This window comes from Aegilops tauschii, chromosome 7 (assembly GCF_002575655.3).
Source record: "Aegilops tauschii subsp. strangulata cultivar AL8/78 chromosome 7, Aet v6.0, whole genome shotgun sequence".
In the NCBI taxonomy this organism is placed as follows: domain Eukaryota; kingdom Viridiplantae; phylum Streptophyta; class Magnoliopsida; order Poales; family Poaceae; genus Aegilops; species Aegilops tauschii.
In genome coordinates, this window is record NC_053041.3 from 132,634,358 (window position 1) to 132,649,482 (window position 15,125).

At 43.4% G+C, this 15,125-nt stretch overlaps 1 protein-coding gene across 1 annotated transcript; it reads left to right on the plus strand.

Annotated features, from left to right (window-relative positions):
• The first annotated feature begins 562 nt into the window (after window positions 1-562).
• On the plus strand, window positions 563-1,852 carry LOC141026925 (uncharacterized). Its single transcript, XM_073503809.1, has 4 exons — window positions 563-646; window positions 816-1,016; window positions 1,192-1,289; window positions 1,333-1,852. Exons 1-4 carry the CDS (start codon window positions 563-565, stop codon window positions 1,850-1,852), a joined length of 903 nt encoding a protein of 300 aa, XP_073359910.1.
• Window positions 1,853-15,125: the final 13,273 nt, after the last annotated feature.

The window sequence follows — 15,125 nt, forward strand, 5'->3', positions numbered from 1 at the left end:
TTTATGCCTAGCTATGGGCGTTAAACGATAGCGCTTGTTGGGAGGCAACCCAATTTTATTTTTGTTTATAGCCCAATGTATTTCCAGCATAAAGTCAGGTTAGTATGTATATAGCCCAATGTATTTCTAGCATAAAGTTTATAATTACTAGTACTACAAATAGTAAGATGTGCCATTTTAATTGCAGACCAATGTAGAGCCATGGAATTGGCGATAAGGAAGACATATCCAGGGACTGTACACAGGTGGTGCAAATGGCATATCCTAAAAAATGCGAAAGAAACACTGAGTCCGCTTTACACGAAGAAGAGCGATTTCCAGGCAGAATTCCACAAGGTTGTGTACCACATGTTTGACTGAAGAAGAGTTTGAAGCAGCTTGGGGGAAACTGCTGGATAAGTATAACATCAGGAGTCACGCATACATGACTCAACTTTATGAAACTAGGAGAAAATGGGCGAAGCCTTACTTCATGGGTGTGTTTTGTGCAAAAATGATAAGCACACAGCGGAGTGAAAGCGCAAACCAGATGTTGAAAACTTATATGCCCCCAGCAAGCCCAATGCATGTTTTTGTGAGGCAGTACATGCGGTTGCAGTTCGACCGCGAACGCAGCGAGAGCTATGAAGAGAAGAGGACCATGATTGTGAGTGTTTCTTTGTCCAGAATGATAATTTCTTTATGCTGCATTCACTTTCTGAAAAACAAAAAGTTGATGTGTCTGGTACTGTAAATGGAACATGTCAGTTGCAATACTTACCAACAAAAAAATAATTCATTTCATTTGGTTATGTCCTCCTTTTGGCAAATTACAGGGTGGTGTTGTGAGACGTACGAACCTTGCCATAGAACGTCATGCCAGCAAAGTATATATTAGGAGTACGTTTGAGGAATTTGGGTGCCTCCTAGTTGAAGGAACAACCTACAGTGTAACTGAAGTTGAGAGGCTAAGGAAGTACAGGACCACTCACAACAATGCAGAAAAAAGGGAGAAGTGGAGCAGAGTTGAGTATGAGGTTACCATAAACGAAGAAAAGTCAATATTTACATATTAATGTGGCCAGTTCGAGCACACTGGGATGTTGTGCTGCCACGCGTTGAGGGTGAGCCACTGCCGCTTTGGTTATTCCTGTGGGTACGGAAATGAAACTACGTGTGTAATGAATACTGAAACTTTGTCTGCTTGCACAGGTGATGGAGATCCTGCATCTTGAGGAGATACCCCAGCATCACATTGTTAAGCGATGGACAAGAGACGCAAGGGATATATTGCCGGAGCTTTTGGTCCAGTACCAAAAAAGACAACTCAGTTAACTTATCATTCACATGTAGGCATGCAACACTGTACTTGAAAACCATGGAAGTCGTGCGGATGGACGATGCAAGTGCTGCATGTTATGAGCATATGCATGCAGGCCTGGAAGCTCTCCTGGTGAGTGGGGCACTGTTGGCAGCTAGTAGGGATGGTCTGGCATTTGAGGATAGATTGGTCGAAATAGCTGAAGCAAGGAGCAATGGGAATATAGAAAATGCGGCTGCTATGAGTGTTGCACGACAATATCATAGTGCTGGGCATTCTAGTAGTGTCAACGGCCTCCACGGCCTCGAAGCCCCCAACAGGCAAAGAGGCGCAGGGAGGCCGACAAACAGCAGAGACAAAGCCCCGTACGAAGGGTTAAGAAAGCGCACCAGGTTCTGCAGCATTTGTCGTCGCGAAGGTCACAAAAGGATGACATGCCCGGAGAGGGGTGACGCTCCAAAGAAGCCGAGGAAGCCAAGAAAATGCAAGAACTGTGGAATAGAAGGTCATCGACGAAACACCTGCAAGCGACCACTTGGTTTAGTAGAGTAGTGATCTTTATTTTTTTCATTTCCAAATATGAAGCAAGGGATTCCTGTGCTGTGTTTTGCAAAATCATTTCTCTGGGGTTTGGGCCACACTTCCATGGGTGTGCATGTTTCTCTTGTGCTAAATTGATGCCCTGAACACCATGTCATATGGGTACCTGTAGTGAGATGACATCAATGTGTGTGTACTCTGATGAACAAGTGTACTAAATCTGATGTAATAAATTAGTTGGCTACATGGAGTTTCAGCGTCTATGATGTCTTTTTTGCTTACATGATGTTCTTTGTATTTTTATTTTGACTAGTAAATTTTGGGAAGATTTGAAACTGCGATTTTATCATACGACTGAAACACTTAAGTTATCATGGATGTTTACTGCATTCTAGCAGCAGCTCTGACCATGTTATGTTAGGACACATCTCCTCCATGCATCAAAGATCGAACCAGCTAGGTTTTGGGCGGCACTCTCGTTTCAAAATTCAAAGAAAGCGAGAATCAGAGTTAATGCATACTGTGATGCGGCTGTCAGCAACTACAATATAAGAGAGGGTGGCTAGACCGCTGTGCGTGCCTCCCCTCTCCCCCCTCTTCCTTTGTTAAAAAAAGTTTGAAAAAGCGACGACAGCCACGGATGGCGTGATCGTTTGTTTGCTCGGCGGCGAGTGGCACAAATTGCAGCGCTGCACGGCTCAAGACTGAGACTGTGATTTCTATCAGGATGTGAATGAGCTTGGTGGATGGTTGGGGGTGTGGGTTGGCATTTATGGCAGGTGGGCTGGACGCCTCTGGATAGACAACCCACACGGCTCGTGAAGTCGTGATGGCTCAGAAAACCAGCCAAGCCGTCCTTGCAAATCTGATTAGTAATAAATATTTCATCTAGCCTCTGGTTAGATGTGTTTTTATGTTTTAATTAGTGTTTGTGCCAAGTAGAACCTTTGGGAAGACTTGGGTGAAGTCTTTTTGACCTTGCTGTAAAAAACAGAAACTTTAGCGCTCACGAGAATAGCTATAAATGTTTACTGGAGAGTGCTATTTAGTTGATTCCTTTTGAAGATGGTTAATAGATAAATTCCTCAAGTACATCAATTTATTTTAGAATTTTTGGAGTTCCATAAGTATGCGTTTGATACAGATTACTACAGACTGTTCTGTTTTTGACAGATTCTGTTTTTCGTGTGTTATTTGCTTATTTTGACGAATCTATAGCTAGTATCGGAGGTTATGAACCATAGAGAAGTTGGAATACATTAGGTTTAACACAAAAATAAATAAAGAATGAGTTCACTACATTACCTTGAAGTGGTGTTTTGTTTTCTTTCGCTAACGGAGCTCACGAGATTTTCTATTAAGTTTTGTGTTGTGAAGTTTTCAAGTTTTGGGTAAAGATTTGATGGATTATGGAACAAGGAGTGGCAAAAGCCTAAGCTTGGGGATGCCCCGGAAGGCATCCCCTCTTTTATCTTTGTCCATCGGTAACTTTACTTGGAGCTATATTTTTATTCACCACATGATATGTGTTTTGCTTGGAGCGTCTTGTATGATTTGAGTCTTTGCTTTCTAGTTCACCACAATCATCCTTGCTGTACACACCTTTTGGGAGAGACACACATTAATCGGAATTTATTAGAATACTCTATGTGCTTCACTTATATCTTTTGAGCTAAACAATTTTGCTCTAGTGCTTCACTTATATCTTTTAGAGCACGGTGGTGGTTTTATTTTATAGAAATTATTGATCTCTCATGCTTCACTTATATTATTTTGAGAGTCCTTTAGAACAGCATGGTAATTTTCCTTGGCTATAAAATTAGTCTAATATGATAGGCATCCAAGTTGGATATAATAAAAACTTTCATATAAGTGCATTGAATACTAGGAGAAGTTTGATACTTGATGATTGTTTTGAGATATGGAGACAGTGATATTAAAGTTGTGCTAGTTGAGTAGTTGTGAATTTGATAAATACTTGTGTTGAAGTTTGCAAGACCCGTAGCATGCGCGTATGGTAAACGTTGTGTAAAAAATTTGAAACATGAGGTGTTCTTTGATTGTCATCCTTATGAGTGGCGGTCGGGGACGAGCGATGGTCTTTTCCTACAAATCTATCCCCCTAGGAGCATGCGTGTAGTGCTTGGTTTTTGATGACTTGTAGATTTTTGCAATAAGTATGTGAGTTCTTTATGACTAATGTTGAGTCCATGGATTATACGCACTCTCAACCTTCCATCATTACTAGCCTCTTCGGTACCGTGCATTGCCCTTTCTCACCTTGAGAGTTGGTGCAAACTTCGCCGATGCATCCAAACCCCGTGATACGGTACACTCTATCACACATAAACCTCCTTATAAATTCCTCAAAACAACCACCATACCTACCTATTATGGCATTTCCATAGCCATTCCGAGATATATTGCCATGCAACTTTCCACCGTTCCGTTTATTATGACGCGATTCATCATTGTCATATTGCCTTGAATGATCATGTAGTTGACATCGTATTTGTGGCAAAGCCACCATGCATATTATTTCATACATGTCACTCTTGATTCATTGCCCATCCCGGTACACTGCCGGAGGCATTCATATAGAGTCATATCTTGTTCTAGTATCGAGTTGTAACCATCGAGTTGTAAATAAATAGAAGTGTGATGACCATCATTAATAGAGCATTGTCCCAAAAAAAGAAGGCCCAAAAAAGGGGAAAAAAAAAAGAGAAATAAAATGGGACAATGCTACTATCCTTTTTCCAGACTTGTGCTTCAAATTAGCACCATGATCTTTATGATAGAGAGTCTCTTGTTTTGTCACTTTCATATACTAGTGGGAATTTTTCATTATAGAACTTGGCTTGTATATTCCAACAATGGGCTTCCTCAAATGCCCTAGGTCTTCGTGAGCAAGAAAGTTGGATGCACACCCACTTAGTTTCTTTTGTTGAGCTTTCATACATTTATAGCTCTAGTGCATCCGTTGCAGTGCAATCCCTACTCCTTGCATTGACATCAATTGATGGGCATCTCCCTAGCCCATTGATTAGCTGCGTCAATGTGAGACTTTCTCCTTTTTTGTCTTCTCCACACAACCCCCATCATCATACTCTATTCCACCCATAGTGCTATATCCGTGGCTCACGCTCATGTATTGCGTGAAAGTTGAAAAAAGTTTGAGATTACTAAAGTATGAAACAATTGCTTGGCTTTTCATCGGGGTTGTGCAAGATGAGAGCATCTTGTGTGACGAAAATGAAGCATGTCCAAACTATATGATTTTGTAGGGATGAACTTTCTTTGGCCATGTTATTTTGAGAAGACATAATTGCTTGATTATTATGCTTGAAGTATTATTATTTTTATGTCAATATTAAACTTTTATCTTGAATCTTTCGGATCTGAACATTCATGCCACAATAAAGAAAATTACATTGAAGAATATGCTAGGTAGCATTCCACATAAAAAATTCTGTTTTTATCATTTACCTACTCGAGGACGAGTAGGAATTAAGCTTGGGGATGCTTGATACGTCTCCAATGTATCTATAATTTTTGATTGCTCCATGCTATTATATATTCTCTTTTGGATGTTTAATGGGCTTTATTATACACTTTTATATTATTTTTGGGACTAACCTACTAACGCAAGGCCCAGTGCAAATTGATTTTTTGTCTATTTCAGTGTTTCACAGAAAAGGAATATCAAACAGAGTCCAAACAGAATGAAACCATCGGGAGCGTGATTTTTGGAACAAACGTGATCAGAGGACTCATGGGAGTGGACGTCAAGAAATTAACGAGGAGGCCACGAGGCAGGGAGGCGCGCCTGCCCCCCTGGGCGCGCCCCCACCCTCATGGGCCCCTCGTGGCTCCACCGACCTACTTCTTCCTCCTATATATACCCATGTACACGAAACCATTGAGGAGCACCACGCAACCCTATTTCCACCGCCGCAACATTCTGTACCCGTGAGATCCCATCTTGGGGCCTTTTCCGGCGCTCCGCCGGAGGGGTAATCGATCACGGAGGGCTTCTACATGAACACCATAGCCTCTCCAATGATGTGTGAGTAGTTTACCACAGACCTTCGGGTCCATAGTTATTAGCTAGATGGCTTTTTCTCTCTCTTTGGATCTCAATACAAAGTTCTCCTCGATCTTCTTGGAGATCTATTCGATGTAACTCTTTTTGCGGTGTGTTTGTCGAGATCCGATGGATTGTGGGTTTATGATCAAGATTATCTATGAACAATATTTTAATCTTCTCTGAATTCTTTTATGTACGATTGGTTATCTTTGCAAGTCTCTTCGAATTATCAGTTTGGTTTGGCCTACTAGATTGATCTTTCTTGCAATGGGAGAAGTGCTTAGCTTTGGGTTCAATCTTGCGTTGCTCGATCCTAGTGACAGAAGGGGAAACGACACGTATTGTATTGTTGCCATCGAGGATAAAAATATGGGGTTTATATCATATTGCTTGAGTCTATCCCTCTACATCATGTCATCTTGCCTAATGCGTTACTCTTTTCTTATGAACTTAATACTCTAGATGCATGATGGATAGCGGTCGATGTGTGGAGTAATAGTAGTAGATGCAGGCAGGAGTCGGTCTACTTGTTGCGGATGTGATGCCTATATACATGATCATGCCTAGATATTCTCATAATTATGCACTTTTCTATCAATTGCTCGACAGTAATTTGTTCACCCACCGTAATACTTATGCTATCTTGAGAGAAGCCACTAGTGAAACCTATGCCCCCCGGGTGTATTTCCCATCATATTAATCTTCCGTCAACTAGCTATTTCTGTCGTCGTTTATTTTGCAATCTTTACTTTTAATCATTATCATTAAAAATATCAAAAATATTTATCTTATTATCTCTATCAGATCTCACTTTTGCAAGTGGCTGTGAAGGGATTGACAACCCCTTTATCGCGTTTGTTGCAAGATTCTTACTTGTTTGTGTAGGTACGAAGCGACTTGCGTGTAGTCTCCTACTGGATTGATACCTTGGTTCTCAAAAACTGAGGGAAATACTTACGCTACTTTGCTGCATCACCCTTTACTCTTCAAGGGAAAACCAACGCAGTGCTCAAGAGGTAACAAGAAGGATTTCTGGCGCCGTTGCCGGGGAGGTGTACACCAAGTCAAGTCAAGATTTGATCTCCCGACAACGAGCCATTTCTGGCGCCGTTGTCGGGGAGTCTACGCACAAGTCAAGACATACCAAGTACCCATCACAAACTCTTATCCCACGCATTACATTATTTGCCATTTGCCTCTCGTTTTCCTCTTCCCCACTTCACCCTTGTCGTTTTATTCGCCCTCTTTTTCCGTTCGCCTCTTTTTCGCTTGCTTCTTGTTTGCTCGTGTGTTGGATTGCTTGCTTGTCATGATGGCTCAAGATAATACTAAATTGTGTGACTTTGCCAATACCAACAACAATGATTTTCTTAGCACTCTGATTGCTCCTCTTACCGATGCTGAATCTTGTGAAATTAATGCTGCTTTGCTGAGTCTTGCCATGAAAGATCAATTCGCCGGCCTTCCTAGCGAAGATGCCGCTACCCATCTAAATAGCTTTGTTGATTTGTGTGATATAGAAAAGAGAACGATGTGTACAATGATATTGTCAAATTGAAGCTATTTCCTTTTTCACTTAGAGATCATGCTAAAACTTGGTTTTCGTCTTTGCCTAAAAATAGTATTGATTCTTGGAATAAGTGCAAAGATGCTATTATCTCTAAGTATTTTCCTCCCGCTAAGATCATCTCTCTTAGAAATGATATTATGAATTTTAAGCAACTTGATCATGAACATGTTGCACAAGCTTGGGAGAGAATGAAATTAATGATACGTAATTGCCCTACACATGGTTTGAATCAATGGATGATTATACAAAATATTTATGCCGGATTGAATTTTGCTTCTAGAAATCTTTTAGATTCGGACTCGGGAGGCACTTTTATGGAAATCACTTTAGGAGAAGCTACTAAACTCGTAGATAATATTATGGTTAATTATTCTCAATGGCACACTGAAAGATCTACTAGTAAAAAAGGTGCATGCAATTGAAGACATTAATGTTTTGAGTGGAAAGATGGATGAACTTATGAAATTATTTGCTAATAAGAGTGTTTCTTCTGATCCTAATGATATGCCTTTGTCTACCTTGATTGAGAATAGTAATGAATCTATGGATGTGACTTTTGTTGGTAGGAACAATTTTGGTAGCAACGCTTATAGCGGAAACTTTAATCCTAGGCCGTATCCTAGTAATTCCTCTAATAATTATGGTAATTCCTACAACAACTCTTATGGAAATTTTAATAATATGCCCTCTGATTTTGAGACTAGTTTTAAAGAATTTATGATTTCTCAAAAGAATCTCAATGCTTTGCTTGAAGAAAAATTGCCTAAGATTGATGAATTGGCTAGGAACATGGATAGAATTTCTCTTGATGTTGATTCTTTGAAACTTAGATCTATTCCACCTAAGCATGATATCAATGAGTCTCTCAAGGCTATGAGAATTTCCATTGATGAGTGCAAAGATAGAACCGCTAGAATGCATGCTAAAAAAGATTGCTTTGTGAAAGCGTGTTCTTCTAGTTTTCATGGTAATAAGGATGACGATCTAAAAGTGATTGATGTGTCTCCTATTAAATCTTTGTTTTGCAATATGAATCTTGATAATGATGGGACTGGAGATGAGTCAACGTTAGTTAAAAGGCGTCCCAATGATTCGGAGTTTTTAGATCTTGATGCAAAAATTGGTAAAAGTGGGATTGAAGAGGTCAAAACTTTACATAGCAATGAACCCACTATTTTGGATTTCAAGGAATTTAATTATGATAATTTCTGACGCCCGGATAATTAAGCTACAGTAATTCTCCACTAATGATGCCACGTCATCGCAATTATTTTTCTAAACCTCACTATGTTCCAAACCTAATTCAAATTCAATTTAAAATAAAGTCAAATTAATATTTATTCAAACAGAAAAACAAAAATGTTCATTGGTTTCCAAATATTCACTAACTAATTTTCATCTGGAAAACAACATCATTTGGGATATTTAAGTGACCCTAAGATATTCAAAACGGAACCAATATCATTTACATTAACCATTTAAAGATAAACAAATATTTAAACTATTCAAAAATATTTGAAACTTGTTGTGCTAGGTCATTACATAGTCTAGTATTTATATACTAAATATTGGGTTCAACTAAATTCATTTGCTAGCTCACCTAAATGCAAAACAGGGGCAAAAGAAATGAGAACGGAAAAAAAGTAAAAGCCCAGCTGCTACAGTGCCACTGGACCTAAGTGCTACACTACACGAAGGCCCAGCCCACACTGGTTTTCTTCAACCTGTAGCAGTGAGGCATCGTGGAGCACATCCACGGACGCCATGGCGCCGTGGCGCGCATCCACGACCCCCCTTTCCCTACTTAGGAACGACACCCCTCCCCCGAACCCTAGCTCTCTCTGTTTTCTTCCTCGCCGCCTCCCTCGCTCGATCCCATCCCTGTCCGAGCTCGGTCGTCGCCATATCGTCATCGTCACCGCGGCCACCATCGTTCCTGCACCCTGTGAAGGAGTCCAGGAGCTCCTAAGTATTCGTCTACGTCATCTACGGCCACCCGTTCGAGCTCGACGCCTCTGCGTCGTGCGGATCGAGCTTCTTCTTCCTCGGTCGCCGTCGACGTTCGTCTTCAAATTCGACCACCCCGCGCTCCTAAGCTACCACTGGGCCTACTTGTGCCTCCAAGGTGAGCCCCCGCGCAAAACCCCTCTGTTTCCCCACCGAATCGATCACCGTAGGCCGCCGCACCACCCCGCGCCCGAGGATCCGTGAGCTTGCGGTCGCTGCGTCGTAGCCGTGCTCTCCGCGCCCCTGGCTGCGCACGCCGCTCCCGGGCCGCGCCCAGTCACGGGCCCGCTCCTCCCGCTTTGCCCGACGCCGCCCTGTCCCCTGCCGCACCTCCTGTTGTCGATTACTGCCCTTGCTTCTGCTGCTGGGCTGCTTTGACTACTGCTTCTGTGCCTACTTGCGGCTGCGCTGCTGCCGTTCCTCCTGCTGCTGCTGCTTTTAACTGCTGCTCCGTGCTGCCGCTGCTCGCCGGCGCCGCTGCCTGCCGCGCACAGCTGCTACCGCTGGACATGGCCATGGCCAATGCGGCCATGTGTGCGGTGTGTGTGTGCGTGCAGTGTGTGTGTGTGTGTGTGTGTGTGTGTGTGCGAGTTAGGGTGCGGCCATGTGTGGGTATGGCCGGCTGGGTCTCTGGATTAGACCGGCCCTGTTTAGGTTAGTAGCTAATTAGTAGTTAGGCAAAGTAGTGGTTAGGTATAGTGTAGATGACATGTGGACCACCCTGGTTAATTACCATTTTATTAAACTAAAGACAATGACATGCGGGACCCACTTACACTATTCATATGTTGACCAGTCAACATTTGACCGGGTCAACCCAACCCCACTGACCCCACCTGTCATACACTATGGCTACAATAACACTAGGTGACAAAATTATAATCTGTTTTATTTTTGAATTAAGTTAATTCTAGAAAATGCAATAAACTTTGAAAATGAATATAAAATAATCCGTAACTCGGATGGAAATACTTTGTACATGAAAGTTGCTCAAAACGATGAGATGAATCCGGATACGTAGCCCGTTCGTCCGCCACACATCTCTAGCATAGTGAACCCACAACTTTCCCCCTCTGGTTCATCTGTCCGAAATGCGAAACACCGGGGATACTTTCCTGGATGTTTCCCCCCTTCGCCGGTATCACCTCCTACTGTGTTAGGTCACATCTAGCACCGCGTATTGCCATGTTACGCTTTGTGATGCTTTGATTGCTCTGTTATTTATTGTGTTCCCCCTCCGTTACTTATTTCCGGTAGACCCTGAGGCTGCCGGTGACCCCCAGTTCGACTACGGTGTTGACGACCCGTCCTTCTTGCCAGAGCAATCAGGCAAGCCCCCCCCCTTGATCACCAGATATCGCCTATTTCTTCTCTCTACTGCTTGCATTAGAGTAGTGTAGCATGTTACTGCTTTCGGTTAATCCTATTCTGCTGCATAGCCTGTCATTGTTGCTACAGTTGTTACCCTTACCTGCAATCCTAAATGCTTAGTATAGGATGCTAGTATTCCATCAGTGGCCCTACACTCTTGTCCGTCTGCCATGCTATACTACTGAGCCGTGATCACTTAGGGAGGTGATCACGGGCATATGCTATATACTTTATACTGTTACATTACTTATGATATTGTTCAGAGATGGGGGCTGAAGGGGCAGGTGGCTCCATCCCGGTAGAGGTGGCCTGGGTTCCCGACGGCCCCTGACTGTTACTTTGTGGCGGAGCGACAAGGAAGGTTGAGACCACCTAGGAGAGAGGTGGGCCTGGCCCTGGTCGGCGTTCGCGGATACTTCAATTAACACGCTTAACGAGATCTTGGTATTTGATCTAAGTCTGGCCACTGGCCTATACGCACTAACCAACTACGCGGGAACAGTTATGGGCACTCGACGTCGTGGTATCAGCTGAAGCCTTCTTGACGTCAGCGACTGAGTGGCGTGCGCCAGGTTGGACTGGAACGCCTACTCTTGTATAAGGGAGGCTAGATCTGATCACTGGACGCATACGCAACATGCAGGTCTGCAATGGGCGATGGGCCCAGACCCCTGCGTGCATAGGATTTAGACCGGCGTGCTGACCTCTCTGTTGTGCCTAGGTGGGGCTGCGACATGTTGATCTTCCGACGCCGGGCATGACCCAGGAAAGTGTGTCCGGCCAAAGGGGATCGAGCGTGTTGGGTAATATGGTGCACCCCTGCAGGGAAGTTTATCTATTCGAATAGCCGTGTCCCTCGGTAAAAGGACGACCCGGAGTTGTACCTTGATGTTATGATAACTAGAACCGGATACTAAATAAAACACACCCTTCCAAGTGCTAGATACAACCCGGTGATCACTCTCTAGCAGGGCGACGAGGAGAGGATCGCCGGGTAGGACTATGCTATACGATGCTACTTGGTGAACTTACCATCTGCTCTCTTCTACATGCTGCAAGATGGGGGCTGCCAGAAGCGTAGTCTTCGATAGGATTAGCTATCCCCCTCTTATTCTGGCATTCTGAAGTTCAGTCCACCGATATTGCCCCTTTACACAGATACCCATGCATATGTAGTGTAGATCCTTGCTTGCGAGTACTTTGGATGAGTACTCACGGTTGCTTTTCTCCTTCTTTTCCCCCTTCCTTTTCTTCTCGGTTGTCGCAACCAGATGCTGGAGCCCAGGAGCCAGACTCCACCGTCGATGAAGACTCCTCCTACACCGGAGGTGCCTACTACTACATGCAGGCCGCGGACGACGACCAAGAGTAGTTTAGGAGGATCCTAGGCAGGAGGCCTGCGCCTCTTTCGATCTGTATCCCAGTTTGTGCTAGCCATCTTATGGCAACTTGTTTAACTTATGTCTGTACTCAGATATTCTTGCTTCCCCTGACTCGTCTATAATCGAGCACTTGTATTCGAGCCCTCGAGGCCCCTGGCTTGTATTACGATGCTTGTATTACTCTTTTTATTTTTAGAGTTGTGTTGTGATATCTTCCCGTGAGTCCCTGATCTTGATCGTACACGTTTGCGTGTATGATTAGTGTACGATTGAATCGGGGGCGTCACATAATTGTTCTTTAATAGATTGTATTTCCTTGTTGCAATCTGTGCTAAATTCTCCACATGCTTATAGTCAAAATAAGTCTTTTACTAAACATACCGTTGATGGTTTAATGCAATCTTATGAAGAAAAGCTTGAATTGGAAGTTTCTATCCCTAGAAAACTTTATGATGAGTGGGAACCTACTATTAAAATTAAAATTAAAGATCATGAATGCTATGCTTTGTGTGATTTGGGTGCTAGTGTTTCCACGATTCCAAAAACTTCGTGTGATATGTTAGGTTTCCGTGAATTTGATGATTGTTCTTTAAACTTGCACCTTGTGGATTCCACCATTAAGAAACCTATGGGAAGAATCAATGATGTTCTTATTGTTGCAAATAGGAATTATGTGCCTGTAGATTCCATTGTCCTTGATATAGATTGCAATCCTACATGTACTATTATTCTTGGTAGACCTTTCCTTAGAACGATTGGTGCAATTATTGATATGAAAGAAGGGAATATTAGATTCCAATTTCCGTTAAGGAAAGGCATGGAACACTTTCCTAGAAAGAAAATTAAATTACCTTATGAATCTATCATGAGAGCTACTTATGGAATGCATGCCAAAGATGACAATACCTAGATCTATACTTGCCTTTATGCCTAGCTAGGGGCGTTAAACGATAGCGCTTGTTGGGAGGCAACCCAATTTTATTTTTGTTTATAGCCCAATGTATTTCTAGCATAAAGTCAGGTCAGTATGTATATAGCCCAATGTATTTCTAGCATAAAGTTTATAATTACTAGTACTTAAAATAGTAAGACGTGCCATTTTAATTGCAGACCAATGTAGAGCCATGTAATTGGCGATAAGGAAGACATATCCAGGGACTGTACACAGGTGGTGCAAATGGCATATCCTAAAAAAGGCGAAAGAAGTACCGCGTCCGCTTTACACGAAGAAGAGCGGTTTCCAGGCAGAATTCCACAAGGTTGTGAACCACATGTTTGACTGAAGAAGAGTTTGAAGCAGCTTGGGGGCAACTGCTGGATAAGTATAACCTCAGGAGTCATGCATACATGACTCGGATTTATGAAACTAGGAGAAAATGGGTGAAGCCTTACTTCAGGGGTGTGTTTTGTGCAAAAATGACAAGCACACAGTGGAGTGAAAGCGCAAACCAGATGTTGAAAATTTATATGCCCCCAACAAGCACTACAAAAAAAATACACTTCCGTGATGATACGTGTTTGTCATAGTAGGTCACGTTTTTTGTCATGCATGTACATCCATGACAAATTTATGACAGAATCAAGATAGTCATACCTGTGCTGTCGTAGAAGTGTTCCATGACATTACCAAAATTATCATCACGGAAGTGTCCACTTGCATGACGATAAATCGCGCATCACAGAAGTGCTTCCGTCAAGGGTGACCGACACGTGGCATCCACCGTAACGGAACCCCTTTAAGCTATCGGGTCCGGTTTTATCCGATAACCCGTTAACAGCCCGGACCAATGGGGATTTTCCACGTGTAAAATCATCATTGGCCGGAGGAAACACGTGTTGCCTCACCGTTGGGACAGATGTCATCCACTCATTGGACTGGAGGCACCTATGATAGGTCGACACATGGCATGGCCCAACAGTGGCCCATTCCGGTGAAAAAGGCCGGCCCAGTAAAAATAGCAGGCCGGCCCATATAAGGCCTACTTGTGTCAGGTCCATTTAAGCCCACGGCCCATACGAGATGTGCCAATTCGGCCCGTCAACGGTCCATTAAAGATTTGACACCATTGCAGCCCATCGTCAGTTCGAGCCCGTTAACAGCTCGCTATATATTTGTGCTCAATATCGGCCCGATGAGATTTCGGCCTGTTAACGGCCCATTCTGTGGATGGGCCAATTTCCACGATGTACATCTTTCGGCCTTTTAGCGACCCATTTAAATATTGGGCTAATTTCCGGCCCGGTGTGTCTTTCAGCCTGTTGATGGCCCATAAATCAGTTGGACCATTTGTAGTCGGACCTGAGTTTCAGCCTTTTAGCGACCCATTTAAGTGTTGGGCCAATTTCTGGCCCAGTATGTCTTTCAGCCAGGTGACGGCCCATATATCTGTTGGGCCATTTGTAGTCGGACCTGAGTTTTGGCCTTTTAGCGACCCATTTAAGTGTTGGGCCAATTCCTGGCCCTGTGTGCCTTTTAGCCTGTTAACGGACCATAAATGAGTTGGGTCATTTGTAGTCGGACATGAGTTTTGGCCTTTTAACGGCCCATGCCCTTCATGGTCCAATACCAGCCCGGTTTCTCTTTCGGCCTGCTAAAGGCCCACAACACAGTTGGGCCATTTACAATATGACCTGACTTTCGGCCTCTTAGCAGCCCATGCTCTTCATGGTCCAGTACAAGCCCGCTGTCTCTTTCGACCTGCTAAAGGCCCACGGTATAGTTGGGCCATATGTAGCCCGAACTTAGTAAGGGCCTGTTAACGGCCCGTGAAATCAATTGGGCCCACCTGTTGCCCGCTTCGATGTCAGCCTGTTAACGACCCAGGAGTTAAGAGGGCCGACCATTAACTTTCGGCCTGGTAACGG

What these genes read in the sequence shown, in the direction of transcription:
- LOC141026925 (XM_073503809.1), top strand. Translation starts at nt 563, where the DNA reads ATGCATGTTTTTGTGAGGCAGTACATGCGGTTGCAGTTCGACCGCGAA. An exon ending in AAGAGAAGAGGACCATGATT is followed by an intron (nt 647 to 815) that starts GTGAGTGTTTCT and finishes GGCAAATTACAG; the next exon opens with GGTGGTGTTGTGAGACGTAC. An exon ending in GGAGCAGAGTTGAGTATGAG is followed by an intron (nt 1,017 to 1,191) that starts GTTACCATAAAC and finishes CTGCTTGCACAG; the next exon opens with GTGATGGAGATCCTGCATCT.